This window comes from Megalobrama amblycephala, linkage group LG1 (genome assembly GCF_018812025.1).
Source record: "Megalobrama amblycephala isolate DHTTF-2021 linkage group LG1, ASM1881202v1, whole genome shotgun sequence".
Taxonomy (NCBI): domain Eukaryota; kingdom Metazoa; phylum Chordata; class Actinopteri; order Cypriniformes; family Xenocyprididae; genus Megalobrama; species Megalobrama amblycephala.
The window spans coordinates 13219942-13244052 of record NC_063044.1 but is presented as its reverse complement, the minus strand read 5'-3'; the positions used below and the strand labels follow the sequence as shown (position 1 = coordinate 13244052).

Here is a 24111-nt window from a genome sequence, read left to right as displayed (position 1 = left end):
TCAGCTCTTTTTCTAACATTATCTGCCCCACGTTGGCACTTATACACAGATTAAGTATTCTGTCAATGCATCTGTTTGGCAACATATGAATGGACTGTATAGATAATAAATATGAAAATACCTAAAATAGTACAGTAAGTTATAATGGAGCATGGGTGCCACCCAGTGGATTATTTTGGTATAACACCTCATCGGGTCCTAGTTGGGCGGAGACCCTATTCTTTTCTTTTTACATCTTTGATGTAATGTAAAAAAAAATATGATAGAGTGTCGTAAATAAATAATAAATCAAGGCAGAATATTGAAACAGGAAGGCAAAGAATAGAAAGAATCCCAGCAGGTTTGTTTACTCGTTTATTTCAAAGATGGAAAATAACTAGCAGATTTAAATTAATGATCAATGTGCATTTTGAAATGATGAACAAGAAATATTGACATTTTAGTAATAAGTTAACTCATGATTAAAACACAAAAAGGACACAATATATACATCTATAATATATACTCATACACATATAAATCATTTTCACATATAAAGTATCAATACAGAATATGTATCCTCTCAGACTTGGAAACAAATTTCACAAATATCACAGATGCATTATGTTTCCTCCTCTTAACATTAACTATACACAACAGAAGATGGGAAACTATTACTTACAACAAGTTCCAAAAGTTGCCATATTCTAAAGGTAAAAAAGAAAAACAATGTTTCAGAAGAGATCTGGGCACACTGTAAACGGCGTTTGACTTAGTATTTGCACGTTCAACTTGTAAACAGTGACTCGGTACTTCCGCCTACGTCAAGCGTGACCTTTTCAACATAATTGCGTATTACGTGACATCACGAACGCGCATCGCAGAACAGAGCAAGGCAAGCATTTGTGCTTATAAAACTTATTTTTTTAAATGACTGATCATTTCACTAGATAAGACCCTTATTCATCGTCTGGTATCGTTTAAAGCCTTTTGAAGCTGCACTGAAACTGTAATTTTGACCTTCAACCGTTTGGTGCCCATTTAAGTCCACTATAAGGAGAATAATCCTGGAATGATTTCATCAAAAACCTTCATTTCTTTTCGACTGAAGAAAGAAAGACATGAACATCTTGGATGACATGGGGGTGAGTAAATTATCAGCAAAAGTTTATTTAAAAGTGAACTAATCCTTTAATAGTTAAGTTTGGATCATTTTCAAGCCAAAGTTTGAACTTTAAACTATACAAAAGTTTACTTATTTTGTCTGTCAGCTCCTAGTTGTGTTAGTCGAGTCAAATATGTGTTATTTGTGACGATAAGATGATAAGAGTGTTAATTGGGCTGCTTGTGAACTCTGAACTTCTGTTTATTTCATTTTAAGATTTCTCATGCGACATCGATGCACTGCATTCTGATCAGCCTTTTGGTGCTGTTTGTCCCAAATACGTGTTTTATTCGTTTTTGTCATGTTCTGTGTTAAAATAATATTAGGCAAGTGTTAGCTATTAGCATATGTGCTCTCCTGTGTAACGGCGCCATTTTAGGGCTGTGTTCTTCTCTCCTCATTTCATTTAAACAAATATGTCAAATGATGGTTACCTGAGTTTATAGTTTCTCTGTATTAGTGATTTATATTTTATTTTCTTTAATATATGTTTTATTTAGAATTGTCCACTATATGTTCACAATCACTTTGTAGAAAATGTAATCAGCAGAGTCTAATATCTCGTCCTGCTGTTAAGCATGTCACAAATGTTGAGTTTCATATGCTGATTATTGACGTCTTGAGTGTCTAAATTAAACCGTTGTTAATAACTTTATGCTCACAATATGGTTTCATACATTTTGATTGTCTCAGTAGTATCACATGATCAGTAGCATTTAAACTAATTAACAACAAAACACACTTCTGCTCAGTGAATCAGGCCACTTCAGAATGACTTTAACAGCATCGCCTGATGTTATTCTGTCTCAAATTCTTCAGATACAGTAAAAGAGTTTTCTGAACACACTGTGAAAACTAACAAAACAATCAAGAGCCCAACTAGAGGAAACACTGATCACCACAATGGTGACATTGATGTTTGTTCCTGCTTCAGAGTTACTTTAACACAGACTTTTTTCACAGACAGACCTCAGATTAAGCCAGGATTAGGCTATGATATAGTTCAGTTAAGATGTTTTAGCATTGAGGTCATAGTTTGGGGTGGACAAAAAATAAAAAACTCTGAATGTAGCGCAACATTACCATTAACTATGACGTCAGTATTGTCATTTCCCTGGTCCTGTAATGAACTGGCCTGTGTCACAGGAGTCCAGGAAGAGACAATAGGGGAAAAAGGAGGTGTAGGAACTACAGTATTGGAAGTGCAATGATTTGGGAGGAGAAACTTGTTGGTTAGGAAGAGGTGGGAGGGTTTGATGGCACACCTTCCCTGGAAACTGATCACAACATCTAACTTTTATAGATTGATTTTCTTACCATGGTTGGCTGTGTGGCATTTGGATGCACCAATCGGTCCGAGAAAGGGATCCAGATGTATGTGCCAGTGTGCAGGGGTCAAGTGAACCAGGAGTCAGTGTGAAAGACTTGAGGGAGGAGTTGGAAAGACAAAGAGATAAGATGAGGAGGGCAGAGGGAGCTCTAAAACGACGGGAAAAAAAATGTATTCTGTCCTACAGAAAAAATATGTAGTGTTGGAAAAGAAATTTGCTAAAAAAAAATTCTAAAGATTAGATAAAAGCGATATCTGTATGAAGAGTAAGAGGGGCATGAGATGGGGAAACACTACAGTCAAAAAGGCCATAAAACTGCATTTTGCCACCGGCTCAACAGGCTACAGACTGCTTCAAGACATGGAGATTCCTCTCCCTGATATCAGAACACTGCAAAGAAGACTGCAGCATATAAAGATTGAGCCAGCAGTGTTAGAGGATGTATTTGACATGCTAAAGCTGAAGGTTGACAGCCTGTCAGAGATGGAGAGGGAGTGTGCGTTACCTGGCCACGCAGGAATGGCAACACATGCGTGTGTTTTTATGTTGGCAGGAACAACAAGATGGAAGCAAGTAGTGGCTTACCACTACAGTGGTAACTCCACTAATGGGGCAACCTATAAGCGCATCATCCTCAACATTATTGACAAGGCAGCTTCCATAGGGCTTCACGTGGTTAACATCACCACTGACATGGGCAGCCCGAATCGGGCAATGTGGAAGGCATTTGGCATGGATCACAACAAAACATCTGTCCCACATCCTGCAAGACCAGACAGGAGGCTATAATTTATGCCAGACGTTCCACATCTTGTTAAGAACTTGAAGAGTGCCCTGGTCCGTGCCCTGGTCCGTGGACAGACGTTCACAATTCCTCTGGATACGGTAGAGAAGGAGAAACTCTTCTTCAGGAGGGGATGACATTGAAAATTGCTCCAAATCTATCAAGTAAAACCCTTCAACCAAGTCATTTTGAGAAGATGAAGCAATGAATATCTTTAGCAAGGCAACCAGTGCAGGCCTGAAATACATGGTGGAGCAGGAACAAAGACCACAGCATGGTGTCTGGAGCAGGTGGACCACTGGTTTGACATCATGTCCTCTCGCCACCCAGTAATGGCACTCAGCACACACAAGATTGAGGAGTACCAAAAGGCCATCAAATTCCTTCAGGACACCATCCAACTCTTCCGTGGGCTGAAGATTGGACGAACGGGTAGCTGGAAGCCTGTGCAAACAGGAATTGTGATGGCAACATCTTCAATTCTATCAATACAGCAAGACATGCTGCCCCAGGGACACAAGTTTGTGTTGACCAGCAGGTTTACCCAAGACTGTCTTGAAAACCTATTCAGCTGCATAAGACAGAGGAATCCAGTCCCAACTCCAGTAGAGTTTCAACAGGCACTGAAATCAATATCAGTTGGGAAGTTTCTTGCGACTGTGAAAACAGGAAGTTGTCAGGAGGAACAGCCTTTTGGCCGACTTCCTGGACACAAAGCAGTCACTTCCCAATCCTGGCCTCAGAGTGGAGGAGCTGATGGTGCGCAGAGCTGCTCTCACGAATACTGAGATCAGTGCTCTCTACCACCTTACAGGCTACATTGTGCATACAGTCCTGAAGGAAAGCACAGTGTTTTACTGAAGCTGAAAGAGTTCAAGCCAGGTGTACTTTGTCGACCGTCACAAGAGGCCTTCAATTTAGTCCAGCAAATCAAGGAGCTGTTCTGAACTAGGACCAGTAGCTCCTTTATGGATCCAAATGCCATGGATATGCTGGAGAGAGAGGGTAGGCTCTTGGACAGCAGGCTTCCTTCATGCCATGATCTGCAAAAAAAAAAATAACCAACAGATACATCAGGCTGAGGTTAAGAATTGCAGCAAAGCAGATCTGTGCTAATAGAAAAAAAGCTATCTGATGATGGTCATCTTGGAAGCAAAAGCCAGATAAAAAGGGCAAAAAGGAAGCAGCAAAGCCAAGAAACATCCAAGCCTACAACAAGCAGGTCCCCACCAAACACCTTGCTTGTTGCCATGGAGGAGTTTAATCTGACCTTTGTTCCTACAAATGTCCCACATGTCTTCAGCATCAATAGGTATGGAGGGTCTGTTTTGCCTGTTTTCTGGTTTCTTGTCTTATGTTTATACAAGTTTCATTGATTGTATGTGTTATTCATATATTAGTCCAACATATCTGATTAAGGACATTTTGAGAAAGATGTGACTTGTTTGTGGTAACTCTGGCACTTGACAATAATTTTCTGACTAATTATAGACAATATTATATTCTATCTTACACTTCCAGCCTCACTATCACCCCACCAGCTTTAGCACTCCACTGTTCAAATTCACATCAGCTTCATCATCACTCCATTGCTTACAGGATCCACAAGCTCCCTCAGCCTGGCCACTGCTCCACTCTCCACTGATAATCCATCCTGTTGATAACAAACAAAACAACATACACATACAGTGATTGTGTATGGCTTTGCAAATTAAATCCCACCTCTTCGACAGCTGGAACTTACTTAACTTACTGAGAGTTACTTTATCTAGGTATAAGTCTTGGTTTAGACTTCTTTTTCACCTCCTAAAAGAAAGAGAAAAAAAGTGAAATATTGTAAAATTACATGTAATCCAAAAATACTTAATATTTACAAAGATGTATTCTGGTTTCACATGTATACGTTCCATTACACACATGGGACTGTTAGATTAAAGTTTAATGTGTCAATAAAGCAGCAGTGTACATGTGCTTCTTTCATCAATATTTTTAAGAGCCATGAACATGAGTTATACAGCTGAAATTCTTCACTGTATTCTAAATAGCAACTATTAAAATCATGACTTCAGTTTTTTGGTCAAAAGTATAAGTATAATAATCTTTCTTTTTGCAACTAAACTTTTTATTTGCTGGGATCATCCACATTTATGCTACATATCCTGTCACTCATCACAATGCAATGTCTAACACACAGTCTGTGTAACTTCAATGACTAAATTAACAAAGAACAACCTTGCTAGATACAAGCTAGCCATGTTATCTAGTTGAGGTAGCAAAAAAAAAAAAAAAAAAATTCTAGTTAAGCTAGCTAAAGTTAATTGTAATCAGATGTACTAATACGGTCGCAAACAAGTGTTAATCACTAACAACAAATCTAATAACCAACGATAAACGTTGTATGCCAACGAACTTGAAGAAAATTTGAGGTAAATGTAGCCCAACATCAGATTATGGTAGCTAATATTAGTTAAGTGTTTGTTACTTAAGCTAGCAGCAATTAAGAGTCTGCCTACCTCCAATAAACATTAACTAAAGCTGGCTATAAAAAATTCAACTATTATCTAGATTAGTGAGAGGTCGGTAAATGCGTTCAAATGTCGAAAATACAGTACTTTCATCTACTTACCAGCGAGCGTACTTCAGAAACATTGAAAATGTGTGGAGTTCAGTGCTGGAACTATCAGTGTTTGGAACTATTGGCTGCTCCACGACAAGCGTTACTTCCGCATTCCAAAGTTCCTATGGCAGTCTATGGGAGTGTCACAACTCTGTTTTTCAACGGCTCTGGTAGAACCTAGGTAGGATATCTAAGTCCACTAAAGGAGGGAGAGCGTTTTTACATTTGGCTCCTAAACTGCAATAGCTTTCCAAATAATGTCTTCCAAATAATCGGGGCTCAGACACACTCTCCCAGTTTAAGTCTAAATTAAAGACATCTCTTTATCCAAGCATTCACGTAATGCATCTCATACTCCAACTCTGAATCAACATACAAAACTGCCAAATTTTCTATGTATTGTAATCATTATGATCACAACTTGTAATAATTATATTCTATTCCTGCCATTGACAGAATTGTCTTGCTTTCCGTATTGTAAGTGTTATATGGTAGGGGCCGTTATCACACATCTTCTGAAAGAGTACAGAATCTCCAGAGCAAAACACAGGCAAAAAAGAAGCAGAAACAAGCGATAAAAGCATTGCTTATGTACGTTGTAGTCATCGAAGAAAAACAAAAAGTGTTTTTCTCAGCTATTCGTTCAAAGTGTTCAGTTTTTTTTATGAAGGAAATAGTTCAGGAGCTCATTGTTTCTGCCTAAATGAATACATGATGATAGCTAACTGCATGATCTGTACAAATAAATGTACATTTAAAAAATAATAACTAAAAAGTGACAATGCTGTAGTTTAAAGTCAATTACACTACATGACTTCTGCCCAGATATTCACCTAATTTTCAATCTAGAGAAGAGAGTCCAGAATTCTGAGTTTCTCATTCATAAATAAAACTCAGTCATTCATGCGACTCCACTTGAAAGGCACATAAACATAGAAGGAAAAGGGAATGAGGAAGCTGCTTTACAGACACGCCTGTTTTCCACACGTCACTCAAACACAGAAGCAGGAAACCATTTCAACTTGTCAGTTCAGGGAAACAGAAACTGAAGTGTAGTTGAGCTGCTGTGTGTTTGTGTCGCTCTCTGTATTCATGCAGTAAAATGGCAGAAGCCAGAGTTTCTCAGGATGAGTTCACGTGTTCAGTGTGTCTGGATCTCCTGAAGGATCCAGTGACTATCCACTGTGGACACAGTTACTGTAAGATCTGTATTACAGGCTGCTGGGATCAGGAGGATCAGGAGAGAGTCTACAGCTGCCCTCAGTGCAGACAGACCTTCAGTCCAAGACCTGCTTTAGCTAAAAACACCATTCTGGCTGAAGTGGTGGAGAAACTGAAGAAGACTAAACTTCCTGCTGACTGTTACGCTGGAGCTGGAGATGTGCAGTGTGACGTCTGTACTGGAAGAAAACACAAAGCCGTCAAGTCCTGTCTGGTGTGTCAGGAGTCTTTCTGTCAAACTCATTTTGACCGTCATGAGGAATATCACTCTCGTAAGCCACACAAAGTGATCGATGCCACTGGACGACTGCAGGACATGATCTGCCATAAACATGATAAAGAGCTAGAAATGTACTGTATCACTGATCAACAATGCATCTGTGTGCGGTGTAAGGAGTATGAACATAAAAACCACAACACTGTATCAACTGCAGCACAGAGGACAGAGAAACAGGTATGAACTGAGAGGGATTGTTCACATAGAAATGAAAGTGCTGTCTTTACTTACTCACCGTCATGCCATTCAAAACCGGTTTGACTTGCTTTGTTCTGCAGAATGTAAAAGGTGATATTTTGAAGAATGCCTCATCTATTTTAGTCTATACATTGAAAGTCAATGGATACAAAAGTTTCAAGAAAAAGCATAAAAGTAATCTAAACAACTCCAGTGGTTAAAAAATAAGTGTGCTTAAGTGTACTGATGTGCACTTATAGTGTACTTCAAATAAAACGTATATTTAAAAAAACACTTTGAGAAAATAAAAGACAAATTAAGTGTACTGAAAGAGAGTAACTTTCATGACTGTTTCATAAGTACACTTTATAAAGTACACTCTGTCATAATGTCAACTTAAAAGTTTGTCACACATTAATGTTTCAGATCATCAAACAAATTTAAATATAAATCAAAGATAACACAAGTAAACACAACATGCAGTTTTTAAATGAAGGGTTTTATTATGAAGGGCAAACAAAATCCAAACCCACATGGCCCTGTGTGAAAAAGTGCTTGCCCCCTACACCTAATAACTGGTTGGGCCACCCTTAGCAGCAACAACTACAATCAAGCATTTGCGATAACTTGCAGTGAGTCTGTTACAGCGCTGTGGAGGAATTTTGGCCCACTCATCTTTGCAGAATCATTGTAATTCAGCCACATTGGAGGGTTTGAGCACGAACCGTCTTTTTAAGGTCATGCCACAGCATCTCAATAGGATTGAGGTCAGGGCTTTGGCTAGGCCACTCCAAAGTCTTCATTTTGTTTTTCTTAGGTCATTCAGAGGTGGACTTGCTGGTGTGTTTTGGATCATTGTTCTGCTGCAGAACCCAAGTTCACTTCAGCTTGAGGTCACAAACAGATGGCCGGACATTGTCCTTCAGGATTTTTTGGTAGACAGCAGAATTCATGGTTCCATTTATCACAGCAAGTCTTCCAGGTCCTGAAGCAGCAAAACAGCCCCAGACCATCACACTATCACCACCATATTTTACTGTTGGTATGATGTTCTTTTTCTGAAATGCTGTGTTACTTTTACACCAACTGTAATGGGACACACACCTTCCAAAAACTTCAACTTTTGTCTCTTCAGTCCACAGAGTATTTTCCCAAAAGTCTTGGGGATCATCAAGTTCTTTTCTGGCAAAACTGAGACGAGCCTTTATGTTCTTTTTGCTCAGCAGCGGTTTTCATCTTGAAACTCTGCCATGCAGGCCATTTTTGCCCCGTCTCTTTCTTATGGTGGAGTCATGAACACTGACCTTAACTGAGGCAAGTGAGGCCTGCAGTTCTTTGGATGTTGTTGTGGGGTCTTTTGTGACCTCTTGGATGAGTCGTCTCTGCGCTCTTGGGGTAATTTTGGTCGGCCGGTCACTCCTGGGAAGGTTCATCACTGTTCCATTTTTTCTCCATTTGTGGATAATGGCTCTCACTGTGGTTCGCTGGAGTCCCAAATCTTTGGAAATGGGTTTATAACCTTTTCCAGACTGATAGATCTCAATTACTTTCTTTCTCATTTGTTCCTGAATTTCTTTGGATCTCAACATGATGTGTAGCTTTTGAGGATCTTTTGGTCTACTTCACTTTGTCAGGCAGGTCCTATTTAAGTGATTTCTTGATTGTGAACAGGTGTGACAGTAATCAGGCCTGGGTGTGGCTAGAGAAACTGAACTCAGGTGTGATAAACCACAGCTAAGTTATGTTTTAACAGCACTTTTTCACACTGGGCCATGTGGGTTTAGATTTTGTTTTCCCTTCATAATAAAAACCTTCATTTAAAAACTGCATATTGTGTTTACTTGTGTTATCTTTGATTCATATTTAAATTTGTTTGATCTGAAACATTAAACTGTGCATTTTAATAATATATAATCTTTGTACACTTTTTAAAAGTATGCTCAAGTGCTTTAAAGTTTTAAAGCACTTGAGTTTAAAATTTAAAATTTTGATTCCTGAATCAAATCAAATCATTGATCAACTCATGTACATGGAGCCCAAATCAAATGTGATGACATCAAAAACATCAAACTTCATGGGTGTTTGTGTCATGACATCATGTTTAGTCATGTGACTGTGACATGCAAGAACCAATGAGGTTTGATGTTATTGACGTGTCACCATATTTTATTTAGCCTCTGTAAACAGCCGAGACATTCTTCAAAATATCTTCTGTTGTGTCTCACAATAGATAGAAAGTCATATATGTTTGGATTGACATGATGACAGAATTAAACTTTATGGTGAAATATTCATATAAAACTAGACCCTGATGAAATACTGCCTACATTTCAGTTTCATATTCATTCATAATCTCATTTCAGGAAACTATGAATCTGTGGTTTGAACCTACAGAATAAACTCACCATGCTAGATCTTTAACCCTCCACCAATTCTGGATTAGTGATAGTAGTTTTACGTGTCATTTCCTGTTATTGGTTTGTCCTCCAGAAACGGCTGAAGGAGAAGCAGATGAAGATCCGTCAGAGGATCCAGCAGAGAGAGAAAGATCTTCAGCAGCTGAGAGAGGCTGTGGAGTCTCATAAGGTGAGTCTGGAGAAGAAGAGAAGTTTGAGATGTCTCAGTCAGGACTCACTGAAGCCACTGTGTGATTGTGATGTGTGTCCTAACAGCGCTCTGCACAGACAGCAGTGGAGGACAGTGAGAGGATCTTCACCGAGCTCATCCGCTCCATCGAGAGAAGCCGCTCTGAGGCCACACAGCGGATCAGAGATCAGGAAGAGACTGCAGCGAGTCGAGCTGAAGGACGACTGGAGCGACTGGAGCAGGAGATCAATGATCTGAGGAGGAGAGACGCTGAGCTGGAGCAGCTTTCACACACACAGGATCACATCCATTTCCTGCAGGTAACAGAGATCTAGAAGAACAGGATCATAGTGGACTTGAGCAAGAGAAACATTTCATGTCAAATAGTTTTTATCACTAAATAATGGATAAGAGCAGAAAGTATCTGATTGTGTGAAAGTGCTGGATTGAGACGAGTTACTGAAGATCAACAACAGATCTGATATAGAGCAGGTTATTGGCTGAAGTTTTGATTTGTGTTTTCTGTAGAGTTTCCAGTCTCTCTCAGCTCCTCCTGAATCTACAGACGTAAATGACGATCCCTTCAGTTCTCTCTCCTCTTTTGATGGAGTGAGAGAATCTGTCCGTCAGCTGAGAGACAAATTGGAGGATTTCTGTAAAGAGGAGCTGAAGAAGATCTCTGACAGAGGTAAAGTCCTGCACCTCCATTATACAGACGTGTGTAGAAAGACCCTAAATGTGAACGTACAACAGTTCCTATGATTTATAAATGTCCATGTGCACAATTCTTAAATTACATTGTTCAAAGTTTATCTTAAATTCACGTGTAATGTGAACAAGTGCATCAAAATCCACCTTCAGAACGGCCACAAATATCCCTTGATGGTTCAGAAGTACGGCACTCATCATCAAGAGCAAGTGTTTCTATACATGATGCAGGATGAAATCCATGAAATTTAGCATCAAATCTGAGACGTGTGTTTTATAAATGAGGCCCCTGGAGATTCATCTGCTCTCAGAAATGAGTCTTTCATCATCATATTGTACAACATCATATTAGAAATGAATGCATTTGATTTTGTCATTTCTCTTCACACTGTTCATGTCTGTTGATTTCCACAGTCACATTCACCAACATGAATCCCAAGACCAGGAACGACTTCCTACAGTGTAAGTCACTGAGAAAACAAGCAGAGAAACTCACTGAATGTGTTCATGTTCTTCCTGGAGAAGGAGAAAGAAAACATGATAGAAGAGTTTAATAATTGATCATGATAATGATGATTCAGGATATCTGGTCAGCTGACACACTGATGATACACTGAACATTGAGCCATGAAGAGTTCAGATACATTAAAAGATCAGATTGATCATTCCTGATTGTGATGTGTTTTATCTCCATCAGATTCCCATCGGATCACTCTGGATCTGAACACAGTGAATAAACACCTCCGTCTGTCTGAGGAGAACACAGTGATTACTGTCACTGACACACCACAGTCGTATCCTGATCATCCAGACAGATTTGATTATCCTCAGGTGTTGTGTAGAGAGAGTGTGTGTGATCGACGCTGTTACTGGGAGATTGAGTGGAGTGGATATATGTATATATCAGTGTCATATAAGAGCATCACCAGGAAGGGATGGGGTGATGAGTGTGTGTTTGGATATAATGATCAGTCCTGGAGTTTGATCTGCTCTTCCTCCAGATACTCATTCATACACAATAACATACAGACTGATCTCCCTGTAAAGCCCATCATCATCAGAACAGTGAATGAGGAGAATCACTATAGAGTAGGAGTGTATGTGGATCACAGTGCAGGAACTCTGTCCTTCTACAGCGTCTCTGGAGACACAATGATCCTCATCCACACAGTCCAGACCACATTCACTCAACCACTCTATCCTGGGTTTAATGTTGATTATTATGGATCAGTGAAACTGTGTTGATGAATCAGAACAGAGAGACTCTACCCATAATGCTTTGAGCTGATGATGAATCAGTGACAGTGAGATGTTATAGAGTCTCTTATTTTCTCTTCATTACATTAATACTACAGCTGAACGTTTGCAGTTGAAATAGACAGGAAGAACACTGTGTGTGTGTGTGTGTGTGTGTGTGTGTGTGCTATATTGTATGTACTGAAAACAGACTCTCTACCTTTACTGCTACTCAATATACGATGTTTTGCTGGAAGACATCATGGACTATGGGCCTCTGAAGACTTCTGTGAGAAACGAGCAAAATCAATTTCAATTTTAGATCAGCTAAGGAGGCTTTAGGCAAGACACGGTTCATTTAAATACAGTTGATTCAATGTGTTATTTGCAAGATATGCACCAATAAACATTTTGAGATCATGCAGTCCTGACAAATTTCATTTCAGGTAAAGTGGATTCATCATTTATATTTCTTCATTTAAAACATGATTTATTAACACATATTGTAAAACAATCATATTACAAAACTTATTTAACAACCACAAAGATCATATAGCCCAAGCTATGAGTGAAACATAAAAATCATTCACACTTTCTACTATTCGATGTCTACTTAAATATTTAAGAATCAAAATATTCAGGCAGATGTGCACATCCCAAAAAACCCAAACTGGGCTCAGGTGCAGGACAACAAAAAAACTAATGAAAAAAAAGAGAAATGTGAAGTCCGCATGTGAAGTCAGTTTTTTACTTAAATATTTAAAACATTGTAAGATATGATAAAGTAATGAGTGCAAACTGTATGAATGAAATGAAGCACGATAGCAAGTCGAAACAAATGTAGGACTATATTTTTTTCCGCAGCCAAATGGCGCATGCCGGAAATCCTAATATATATTACGATTTTTTTTGTCTGCTCACCAAGGCTGCATTTATTTAATTAAAAATACAGTAAAAACAGTAATAGTGTGAAATATTATTATGGTTTAAAATAACTGTTTTCTGTTTGTATATTTTATATCCACTTTTTTAAAAGTAATTTATTCCTGTGATCAAAGCTGCATTTTCAGCATCCTTCATTTTATTTCCTGAATAAAAGTATTATTTATTTAATTTCTTTTCAAATAAAATATATTCAAACAGAAAACAGTTAACAGTAATGTTTTCAATTTTAATATATTATGAAATGTAATTTATTCCTGTGATATCATTATATATCCTTCAGAAATCATTACAATTTGATTTGACGGTCAAGGAACAATAGAGGGTAGGGGGTGTTGTGGGTTGGAAATGGGCTCAGGTTGACACCAGGTGACAGCCATGCTCCATTATGACTGTATATTGCTTTATGAAACAAATCAAATTACAGTTGCTATGTCACTTCAGATAATAAGCAAATAGTTACCAAACATCAAAAGTTGAGTCTTTGGTCTTTCAAATAATGCATGACTTGTCAAGAGTAATGTTGGTTTTAATTATAAAATGCCATTCTGAACATCAAACTGTGATTCAGGACACTGTCCAGCTAGAAAAGTTTCAGTTGAATATAAAATAGATAATGAGTTTCAGATTTATAACATGATTAATTCATGACAATTTAACTGTCATTGTAACAACATAAAATAAATCACAAAGGAGGATCAGTTTATTACAGTATCAGTTCCTAAACCAGAATTAATTTCTCTTTCCTTTCTATTTTCTTTTTTATCCTGCCCCTCTGATCCTCTGAAGTTACTCTGACAGTGTTGAAGCTCCAGTCCTCCACAGTGTCAAACTGATCTCAGCTGTCCTCACAGTTCAGCTCAACCCTAATTAAACACCCCTGATCAAACTAATCAAGGTCTTTGGTGGAGTTCAGGCAGGTGTTTATTTAATGTTTAATTATTGAATTTATTGTTTACTGTTGTACTCATTTATGTACTGTCTAATGCTATACTGTGTTATATAAATTTAAGTTATAGAGTTGTAAGTGTGATTACTTTGGATCACTGATTGTAATAATTTAACTACATTGTGTAGGCTACAATTTAATTTGTAAGTAATCATTTTTAAATGACACAATCAAGAGTTAAAATACATTCACTATTTGGAAGCAAAACCATATATAACACAATATAATTTAACTTAATGAACCATTTAAAAATTTTAAAACCAACAAAAACAATCTTTATTAACTCACTTTCATACAAATATACTTTGTTATTCTGTTATTCCACATGAGGAAAGATATTCCAGCAACTGAGAATTAAAAACACTTAAAATGATTTACTCATGCATTATCAGACATTATACTGCTGTTGCACTTAAATACGTTTTTGTTTTTTTTTGTTTTGTTTTTTCAGGAATAAAATATGGTGGATAATTATAAATTTTCATGTAATTGAATTACACTGCTTTTTATATATGTAAATAAAACACTAAACACACTAGGTGCTCTTTGTAGAGCTAACAGATGATAAACCTGAGTGTTACTAGCGCGTCTACTACATAAAGCTTTGTTAGATGCGTCTTTCTAGGCTTTTTGTTATTGTAATGATTTTATGTTGATATATTTTTATATGCTTTTATTTTGCGCTGCGAATTTAGCTTGCTACAAGAAGCTAACACAACTAGCATATACTCACAAATATCGTGATAACTGATTCGTTTGTTGAATGTCCACCATCAAATAACTGGACTCATAGATTAATTAACACTGAAGATCTGGAACTGATTACTGAGTGTGGGTGGTTTCCTGTTTATAACTGATTATAGCGCTCCCAGTGGTCACCACATGCTAGGGTACTTTACAGTATAAGCACTTCTTCATGTACTTTTGTTAAATGACTTCATCATAATCAACAGAACTGTCAATAAAAACTCACTTTATTTTTCTTAGATGAATTTGTCTTTACAACAAGATTTATTACACATTTTATTACATATATATCTATAACACATCATCTATAGATATTGTGACAACATGCCCCCTTAATAGATCAACATTTGTCCGGTAGACTGTAACTGTTATTTCCACATTTTATAGTTTTTATAGCCTTAATAGCCAATAATTTATGGTATGTGTCTATACAGAAAATTATATAAATTAAAAAACAACTAAATGTTTACTGATTTAAAAACTAAGAAAATACACTGGGAATTTGTAAATATTTCAATTGCAATTTATGTAGCATAAATCACATAATTTACATATCATCAACCAAAATCTAATAAAATGAAATTTTTTAATTAGTCATGAAAGTTTTTAAACAGCAGATCTCAAATCTGTGCCGTAAGAAAGTAGCTCAACACACAAGGACTTTATTTACATACTTGTATAAAAACTCAAACTCAATATATTGCTTTATTTTGTCTTATATAATACTGATTAAAATTATATACAGTAAAACCAAAAATTATTCAGAGTGGGTGCAGGACACTATAGTTCATTTATGTTAGTGAAATATTATACCAAAAAAATACTTTTTTTACTACCAGTAAAATTGATCAAATTTAGGATCAAAACTTATTCAGACACTTTGAACTCACCATGTTTTGCTTAAGTGTTATCTGACATAATTTAAGATATTTTTTTTATGACAGTTTTTATTTTATTACCATTTTTAAACTATAGTGAATAAACTGTAATAATGAATGACTGTTCAAGGTGTCTAAATAAATGTTGGTTTCACTGTATACTATATAGGTATAACCATTCAAATGAACCTGAATTCATACATAATAAAAATTATCATTAGTTTTTACAATTTTCAATTTGTTAAATTTTTATTTATTTATTTATTTTTATTTTTTTAATTTTTTTCATTTTTTTGCAGTGGTGTCTTTCTGCGGTAGAGAACATTTCTCACTCATTGGGAAATGCTGAGTCTGGTTCTTGTCGATCTGGTTCTTGTCTATGGCACCTGTAAATGCTTGTCTCTCAGTCTGTTCCTGATATTGTGGCTCTTCATGACTGCAGCAGCAACAAATATAAAATACAGTGCTTATTATTATAATGCCCAAAGATAAGAGCATCCAAAAACCAATAATCTGGAAGAAAGGGGAAAAAATCAGTACATTAAGATAATACAAAAACAATTTCTATGATAGTGGATATAATCTAATTCATTCAGCAGATGCTTTTATCCAAAGTGGAGTCATGTATTTACAGGGATAATCACAGTAAAGCAATACAGAGTAATATGTCAATATATGACTCACCTGCGATTTAGCAATAAAGCTCAGAGTCTTTGCTTGATGTTCAGTCTCATTTCCTCCTGAAACAGGTTTACACCATTTAATATCTAGCTGATCATCATAAACATACACTCCGTCCCAGTCTGTTTCATGACAGGCAAAATAATCACCGTCAAGGAAAACAAGCATGATCCACACAAACGGTAAAGCAAAATGGTTTTGATCATTTGAGATATAGAACACCGAGGTTCATGTTTTATTAGCTGTAAAATGTATAATTCAGATTTTGATCTCCATATCCATTTACATATATTATATATATCTTCCAAGGGGTTTTTTCCCTCCTAGGACTTTTTTCCCAGTGTTAGCACGCTGGGTTTTTCTCCTAGGGGGTTTTTTCCACCCCTGGGAGTCAGCTGACATTGGCTTAATGTAGCACCATCTTGTATATGTTACATATTACCACGCTTGTTTGTACAGCTTATTTTTAACCACTTCCCTTTTTTCTGTGCTTCTAATATGTAAAGCTGCTTTGAAACAATTACCAATTGTAAAAAGCGCTATATAAATAAATTTGACTTGACTTGACTAAAATAATACACATTAAAGCAAAAACAAAAACAAAAGGTGCAATAAAGATGAGGTTTGTTATTACTTTGCATGGGCATGAAAAATCTTTATCAATCAAAGCTTCCAAAGGAATTAACAAAATGCTTAATGGAAGAGAGATGGAAAGAGACTTTTTGTCCAGCATGTTTATAAATGGTTCACACATTTCATTTATTGAAGGCATCTTCTGAGGTCTACACAGCGCTCAACAGCTAAATTTGATGATGTTTCGATTGCTCCTGTTTTACAGTCTCAGGAAATGCTTGGAATCTGGATGATCAGATGCTCAGGAAATGCTCAAGGCTGGACAGGTCCCCTAAAATAAATGAATAATATTTTTTTCACATTGCAATTTTTAATATATACAGTTTTAAAAAATTGCTTAGACACTAAAAGTGGAACTTGAGGCCAACTCAGTGAAACCAATTACTCATACAGTACCTAATCTTCAGAGCAAGTCTGCAAAACTGCAAGGGGTGTAATGGTACATGTATTCATCCCAAACCATCATGGTACGGACATAATGATTCAGTGCATACAGTCAGACAATGAATACAGTCAGTCACAGGTGATACACATGTTAATGCAATGCTATTTGCTATCCGCCACAACAGGAAAAACAGAAGAATAAAAGACGATCTATGTACCATCCCAAATCAAGAGGTCAGATGGCACGCAAGAGCTTGCTAGTAGCCTATACGCTGAGTTTCAATTATTTTTATGAAGCGCTCCACAAACTTCACAGAAAGGTAAAGTGGCATCCTTTTTGTTTTCTTTATTTTTACAGAAGAGAGAGCGCTCAAATAACAACAGACCATACAGTTACTCCTATCTGTATGACCATAAATGATGTAGTATTTTAAGTTGTTTCCTTTGTTATAATGAGACAAAATTAGACGCTGCAAAACTGTATAAAATTCTGAGAATAAGATAACATTTACTTCATGGAAAGCACTGTTCCACTTGGGTTTAAAAAAATCAAATAATTGTAAATAATTTCCTTTTAATTTCTTTAATTTTTCACAAAAGAATTCCAGACACAACACAGTCCCTATAGTACTCTAGTATATTTCATTCATCGTCAAACATGAACGAAAGGAAATTGGAATGACATGAGTGTGAATAAATTGACTTTTTTTTTTTTAACAAACAACAAACAATACTGTGAGTGGAAAACAGTCCCACAACAAAGAAGAAATGCAAATCAGTGAAATGATCTATGTAAGAAACACGTTGTGATTTTTATATACACAGATTTTTTCAATTGTCTTTTTTTCCTCTTACCTTTAAAACAAAAATGAAGTAAGTTTGGTCTCTTTTCCTCTTCAGAAGTCACTTAGAGTCTAAGTAAGGACAGTAGCATCATGTAACAATGAAAGTATTTTGCAGCAAGAAACAGCTTTATAAAATGACAGCCCTTGTGACTTCAGTAGTAAATAGAGATAGATTTTGTTTGCGGTATCTATGAAACCTGTTAAACAAGCAACATTGTTAATATTTGCCAATGCAACAATTGATAATAAATCACAAGACAAGGAATAAGGATATGGACAAAGTACATAATGAAAAAGTGTTTGTGTAAAATGGGGGGCAACTATTTTCTTGAAAGCAATTGGTTTGTGGAAACTATATCGATATTAGTGATGGGTTGTTTGCGAACGAGCCGGCTCTTTTACGTGAACGTCAGGAGCCGGCTCACATATCTGAAGAGCCAACTCTATTTTAAAAATATAGCCTATAGAAATTAAATCATTATGTAATGAATGATTTTAATTTTAATTAAAACAATAGACTAATAATTCAAAGAACAACACAAAAACTATAATTATATAAGCCTAGGCGCACACACTAGTGATGGGCATTCAGGCTCTTTTTCGTGAGCCGGCTCGTTTGACTCAGCTCACTGAAAAGAGCCGGCTCTTTAAGTAATAAACTATGACTTTGACTATGATAGGTGTGAAAACAGTTCTAATTAAATTATTAAATGAAATCATACTCGCAATGTCTCACAATTTCACAAATTGTTTTCACACCTATCATAGTCAAAGTCATAGTTAAAACATTTATTATTTATAGAGCCGTTTGTGTGCCAAAAGAGCCGGCTCTTTTCAGTGAGCCGAGTCAAACGAGCCAGCTCATGAAAAAGAGCCGGAATGCCCATCACTAATCCATATCAGTTATGTTTTCAGACCGTGCCATTTCAAATTCAAAAATAGTGAAATGGTTGATTCACAAGAAAGTGTCAAAAAGGTTGCTCGTGACCTTTATTACCCCAACCCACACCCACACCCACATGACATGCTAATGGTACAGCCCATAGTGTAAAATCACTTTGAAAATACATTGAAATACACTGAAACACTGAAAATTTAAAAAATAAAAAGGGGAAAAAAAAAAAAAAACTACAAACATGAGAGAATAATTTTCTTTCTCTTTTAAAGGTGCCCTAGAATGAAAAATTGAATTTACCTCAGCATAGTTAAATAACAAGAGTTCAGTACATGGAAATGACATACAGTGAGTCTCAAACACCATTGTTTCCTCCTTCATATGTAAATCTTGTGCGTGAAAAACACCTCTGAAAAACAGGCAAATCTCAACATAACACCGACTGTTACGTAACAGTCGGGATCATTAATATGTACGCCCCAATATTTGCATATGCCAGCCCATGTTCAAGGCATTAGACAAGGGCAGCCAGTATTAATATCTGGATCTGTGCACAGCTGAATCATCAGACTAGGTAAGCAAGCAAGAACAACAGCGAAAAATGGCAGATGGAGCAATAATAACTGACATGATCCATGATATCATGATATTTTTAGTGATATTTGTAAACTGTCTTTCTAAATGTTTCATTAGCATGTTGCTAATGTACTGTTAAATGTGGTTAAAGTTACCATCATTTCTTACTGTATTCACGGAGACAAGGCTGTCGTTATTTTCATTATTAAACACTTGCAGTCTGTATAATTCATAAACACAACTTCATTCTTTATAAATCTCTCCAACAGTGTGTAATGTTAGCTTTAGCCACGGAGCACTATCAAACTAATTCAGAATCAAATGTAAACATCCAAATAAATACTATACTCACATGATCTGATATGCTGCATGACGAACACTTTGTAAAGATCCGTTTTGAGGGTTATATTAGCTGTGTGAACTTTGTTTATGCAATGTATTATAGAGTCGCGAGCTTGGGGCAGGGAGCACAAGCATTTAAAGGGGACACACACAGAATCGGCACATTTTTAATTATGCCCCAAAATAGGCAGTTAAAAAAAATTGTATAATAAAAATTCTATGATGTATTTTGAGCTGAAACTTCACAGACACATTCAGGGGACACCTTAGACTTCAAGTTCAAGTTCAATTTATTTATATAGCACATTTAAAAACAAATTGTAATTGACCAAAGTGCTTCACAAGATCCAACAGAAAAAAAAACTGATTATTATACAGACAATATTACACTAAGTGCAAACAAAATAACCAACAGGTCAAGATATCAAAGCTCAACTAGAATTGAAAGCCAAAGCATAGTAATGCGTCTTAAGCAAGGACTTGAAAGTTTCAATAGTCTGAGCTTTTCTTACATAAATTGGTAGACTATTCCAGATATTAGGAGCAGCCACTGCAAATGCTCTGTCACCTTTGTTTTTTGCCTAGATCTGGGCACATCGAGGAGCATCTGGTCGGAAGACCTCAGTACTTTGGCAGGTGTGTGGACATGTAGAAGCTCCGTCAGATATGAAGGCGACAACCCACTCAAAATTTTAAAAACAATTAATGTAATTTTAAATTTAATTCTAAAACAAACAGGAAGCCAGTGAAGTGAGGCCAATACCGGTGTAATATGTTCACGTTTTTTGGTCCCAGTTAAAAGTCGAGCTGCTGCGTTCTGTACTAACTGTAGCCGTCGGAGTGATGACTGATCCAAACCGGCATACAAAGAGTTACAGTAGTCTAATCGCGATGTAATAAAAGCATGTATGACTCTTTCAAAGTCTTTACGTAGCATGTATTGCTTGACCTTAGCCAGAAGTCTCAAGTGGAAGAAGCTAGTTTTAACAACTGAACTAATTTGTTTATCAGATTTAAAAGCACTATCAAAAATTACACCCAGATTCCTGGTAAAAGGTCGAATATGGGAACATAGAGTACCAAGAGCATCTGCACAATCACTTAAATGTCCCGCACGACCAAACACAACAATTTCAGTCTTTTTATCATTGAGACATAAAAAATTTTGATCCAACCAAATTTTGAGATCACTCAAACAGTCTAACAAAGGTTGGATATTGTTCTTCTCATTGGTTTTTACAGGCAAATAGATTTGTACATCATCTGCAAAACAGTGGAAAGAAATGTTATGCTTTTTAAAAATGGACCCTAAGGGCAGCATGTACAGGGAAAAGAGCATTGGTCCCAGAATGGAACCTTGGGGAACCCCACAAGAAAGAGGTGCAGCAGATGAAGAGCAATTCCCAAGGTGGACAGAAAAAACTCCTATCTGTCAAATATGATTTAAACCATTTCAGGGCCGTACCCGTAACGCCAACACTTTGTTCGAGTCGGGATAAGAGGATAGAGTGGTTTACAGTGTCGAAGGCAGAAGTCAAATCTAAAAGGACTAAAACAGCTGATTTTCCTGAATCAACTGCTAAGAGAAGATCGTTATATACTCTTAGAAGGGCGGTTTCAGTACTATGGCAGGGTTTAAAACCAGACTGGAACTTTTCATAAATGCAAAAATCATCTAGAAATGATTGCAGTTGATTAAAAACTACCTTCTCCAAGACTTTAGATAAAAAATGGGAGTTTAGAAATGGGTCTAAAATTAGATAAAACCGAATGATCCAAATTTTTCTTTTTTAAGAGGGGTTGCACGATTGCATGTTTAAAAGCTACGGGAACACACCCTGAGCTGAGAGATGCGTTAACCAAGCTTAAAATACTGGAACCAACAATGTTAAAAACATCTTTCAGTAATCGGGCAGGGATACTATCCAGCAGGCAGTTTGTAGGGCGGAGCTGCTTAACTATGTCAGAGAGAACATGTAATGTGACTGGGTCAAACTGTTGGACCGTCTGAGAGAGCGGGTATGGTCATTTAACCAGGGTTCAGATAGCGTTTTAGTGCGTTTTTCCCTTAGTGGGGCAACAAAATCTAGTATTTCAGTACAGGTAGAGTCAAAGAGGTTTGTGAGTTCATCCACATCAAGAGTACAGTCTTAAAGATTGTACAGCACTGAGTCTTTAAAAGCAACAGAAAACTGTGAGGCAGTTAGAGGGTGCGTGCGGGAGCAACATTCAAAGTGTCCGGGCAGGGAACAACTATAGTAAAAACAATGGGTAGATGATCCGACATACTGGTGTCACATATTTCACTAATGGCAACATCTAAGCCATATGACAGTATGAGGTCCAAAGTATGACCTTTTTCGTGTGTCGGACCAGTGACAGACTGTATAAGATTGAAAGAATCAATAAGATTAATAAAATCCTTAGACATCGGTCTGGATTCGCAGCATACATGTATATTAAAATCACCAACAATTAAAAAGTGATCATATTTTAACGCAATCCCAGCCACAAAATCAGCAAAGTCCTGAATAAAATCCTTGTTAAACTTTGGAGGTCGATACACCACCGCACATAATACAATCACTGGGCAATTTAACTCGAACAACTGCAGCTCAAAGCTAGAGCAGCTGTCAAACAGAATCTTTCGACATTGAAAAATACACTTAAACACAGACGCTAGCCCTCCACCTCTACCTGTGACCCGAGGAGAGCTGAGGTAGCCGCATCGGGGAGGAAGAAGTTCGGAGAAAGACGTAAGATCGCCATCATGGAGCCAAGTTTCCGTTAAAAACATGAGATCCAACTCCCGAGAAGTGAAGAAGTCATTGAGAAGAAAAGTCTTGTTGGCTAGCGATCTAGCATTAAACAAAGCCAGACGAAGAGTTTGATCCTCACTGGCTGTGGCTGCAGACGCCACACGATCTAACGTGCGCAGGTTCAAAAAATCCACACCTTCACCTCGGTGGATCCGAGCCCACCTGGGAGAAGATGGCACCATCAGCAGATGAGCCTCGGAGATAATCTGTGAGTCAGGGAAAACAGGACGTAACCAGCGATCTCTCCTCCTCAGCAAACGCCCAGCAACAGCAGGAACGTAGCATCCATCAGGACACGTCACACAGGTGGACGCCAGGTAAGCCTTGAATCGTACCAGTGCACCGCCGCGTTTTCCCCATCTCCTGTAACGTTTCTTGCGGGAAAGAACAACAGCAGGTGAACGGCGCAGATACTCCGGTATGTCCGACAGCAAAGGAGGAAGTTTCGAGGTCCAGCGGTCTCCCAAGTCATGTCTTTCAGACAGTATATCAACAGTAGTTCGAATGTTGAAAAGTGTATGACGATCATAAACAAGCAAAGCAGAGACATCTTGACAAAATATACTGCTAAGAAAAGCGGTAGCAAACAGCAAACTAAGGAGATGCGACAGAGACAGACGGCTTGCCAAACATTCTGGCGCCATCTTGGAATTCAGTGTGAATTCAGTGACTTATATTACATCTTGTGAAAAAGGGTTCTAGGGCACCTTTAAAGACTCTGCGGCCCCACTTTAGAAGTGAAGGTATGTACCTGCCACCTTCAGTATATTTACTTTTGATGTAGTTTGTAAGTATTCTGGCATTTCTCTTTGCTTTCATTATGTGTTGTTATATTAGACTTTCCTTAGTAAAGTTAATTTGGCCAAAGGATCCAGGCAAATGTCTCATGCAAAGATTTTGGTGTTGGGACATCCAATGCAGACCCTTTGTGCCTGTCATCGACACCTTTAAAGAGACCACCCAAAAGACCTCGTCTAGACCTTGATGAGCAGCTGGAGGATAATACATTGGAGGAAGCTTCAAAGGTACAGGATTCCACTTATGATCCTGCTGACTCCATCACAGCATCGTAAGACTCTACACTTAAGTCGTAAGTTACTGAGTGTGAAGATATATGTGTGGCTCGTGGCTCACATTCTAACATAAAGAATTAGTCTCAGTGAGACTGTTGTTGTTTATAGCATTACTTTTAGGACTGTTTATGTGCATAAATATTATTATTACTGCCTATTTTGGGGCATAATTAGAAATGCACCGATTCAGGGTTGCGGCCCCTTTAAATCTCGTGCTCTCCGCCCACGGAGCTCGCGTGAGCCTTAAACAGTGCATAAACAAAGTT

At 37.4% G+C, this 24111-nt stretch overlaps 1 protein-coding gene across 1 annotated transcript; it reads left to right on the top strand.

Annotated features, from left to right (window-relative positions):
• Window positions 1-6862: 6862 nt before the first annotated feature.
• LOC125263287 (tripartite motif-containing protein 16-like protein) lies at window positions 6863-12505 on the top strand. The gene is made up of 6 exons (XM_048182295.1): window positions 6863-7551; window positions 10042-10137; window positions 10224-10457; window positions 10666-10825; window positions 11260-11307; window positions 11543-12505. Exons 1-6 carry the CDS (start codon window positions 6979-6981, stop codon window positions 12088-12090), a joined length of 1659 nt encoding a protein of 552 aa, XP_048038252.1. The 5' UTR covers window positions 6863-6978; the 3' UTR covers window positions 12091-12505.
• Window positions 12506-24111: the final 11606 nt, after the last annotated feature.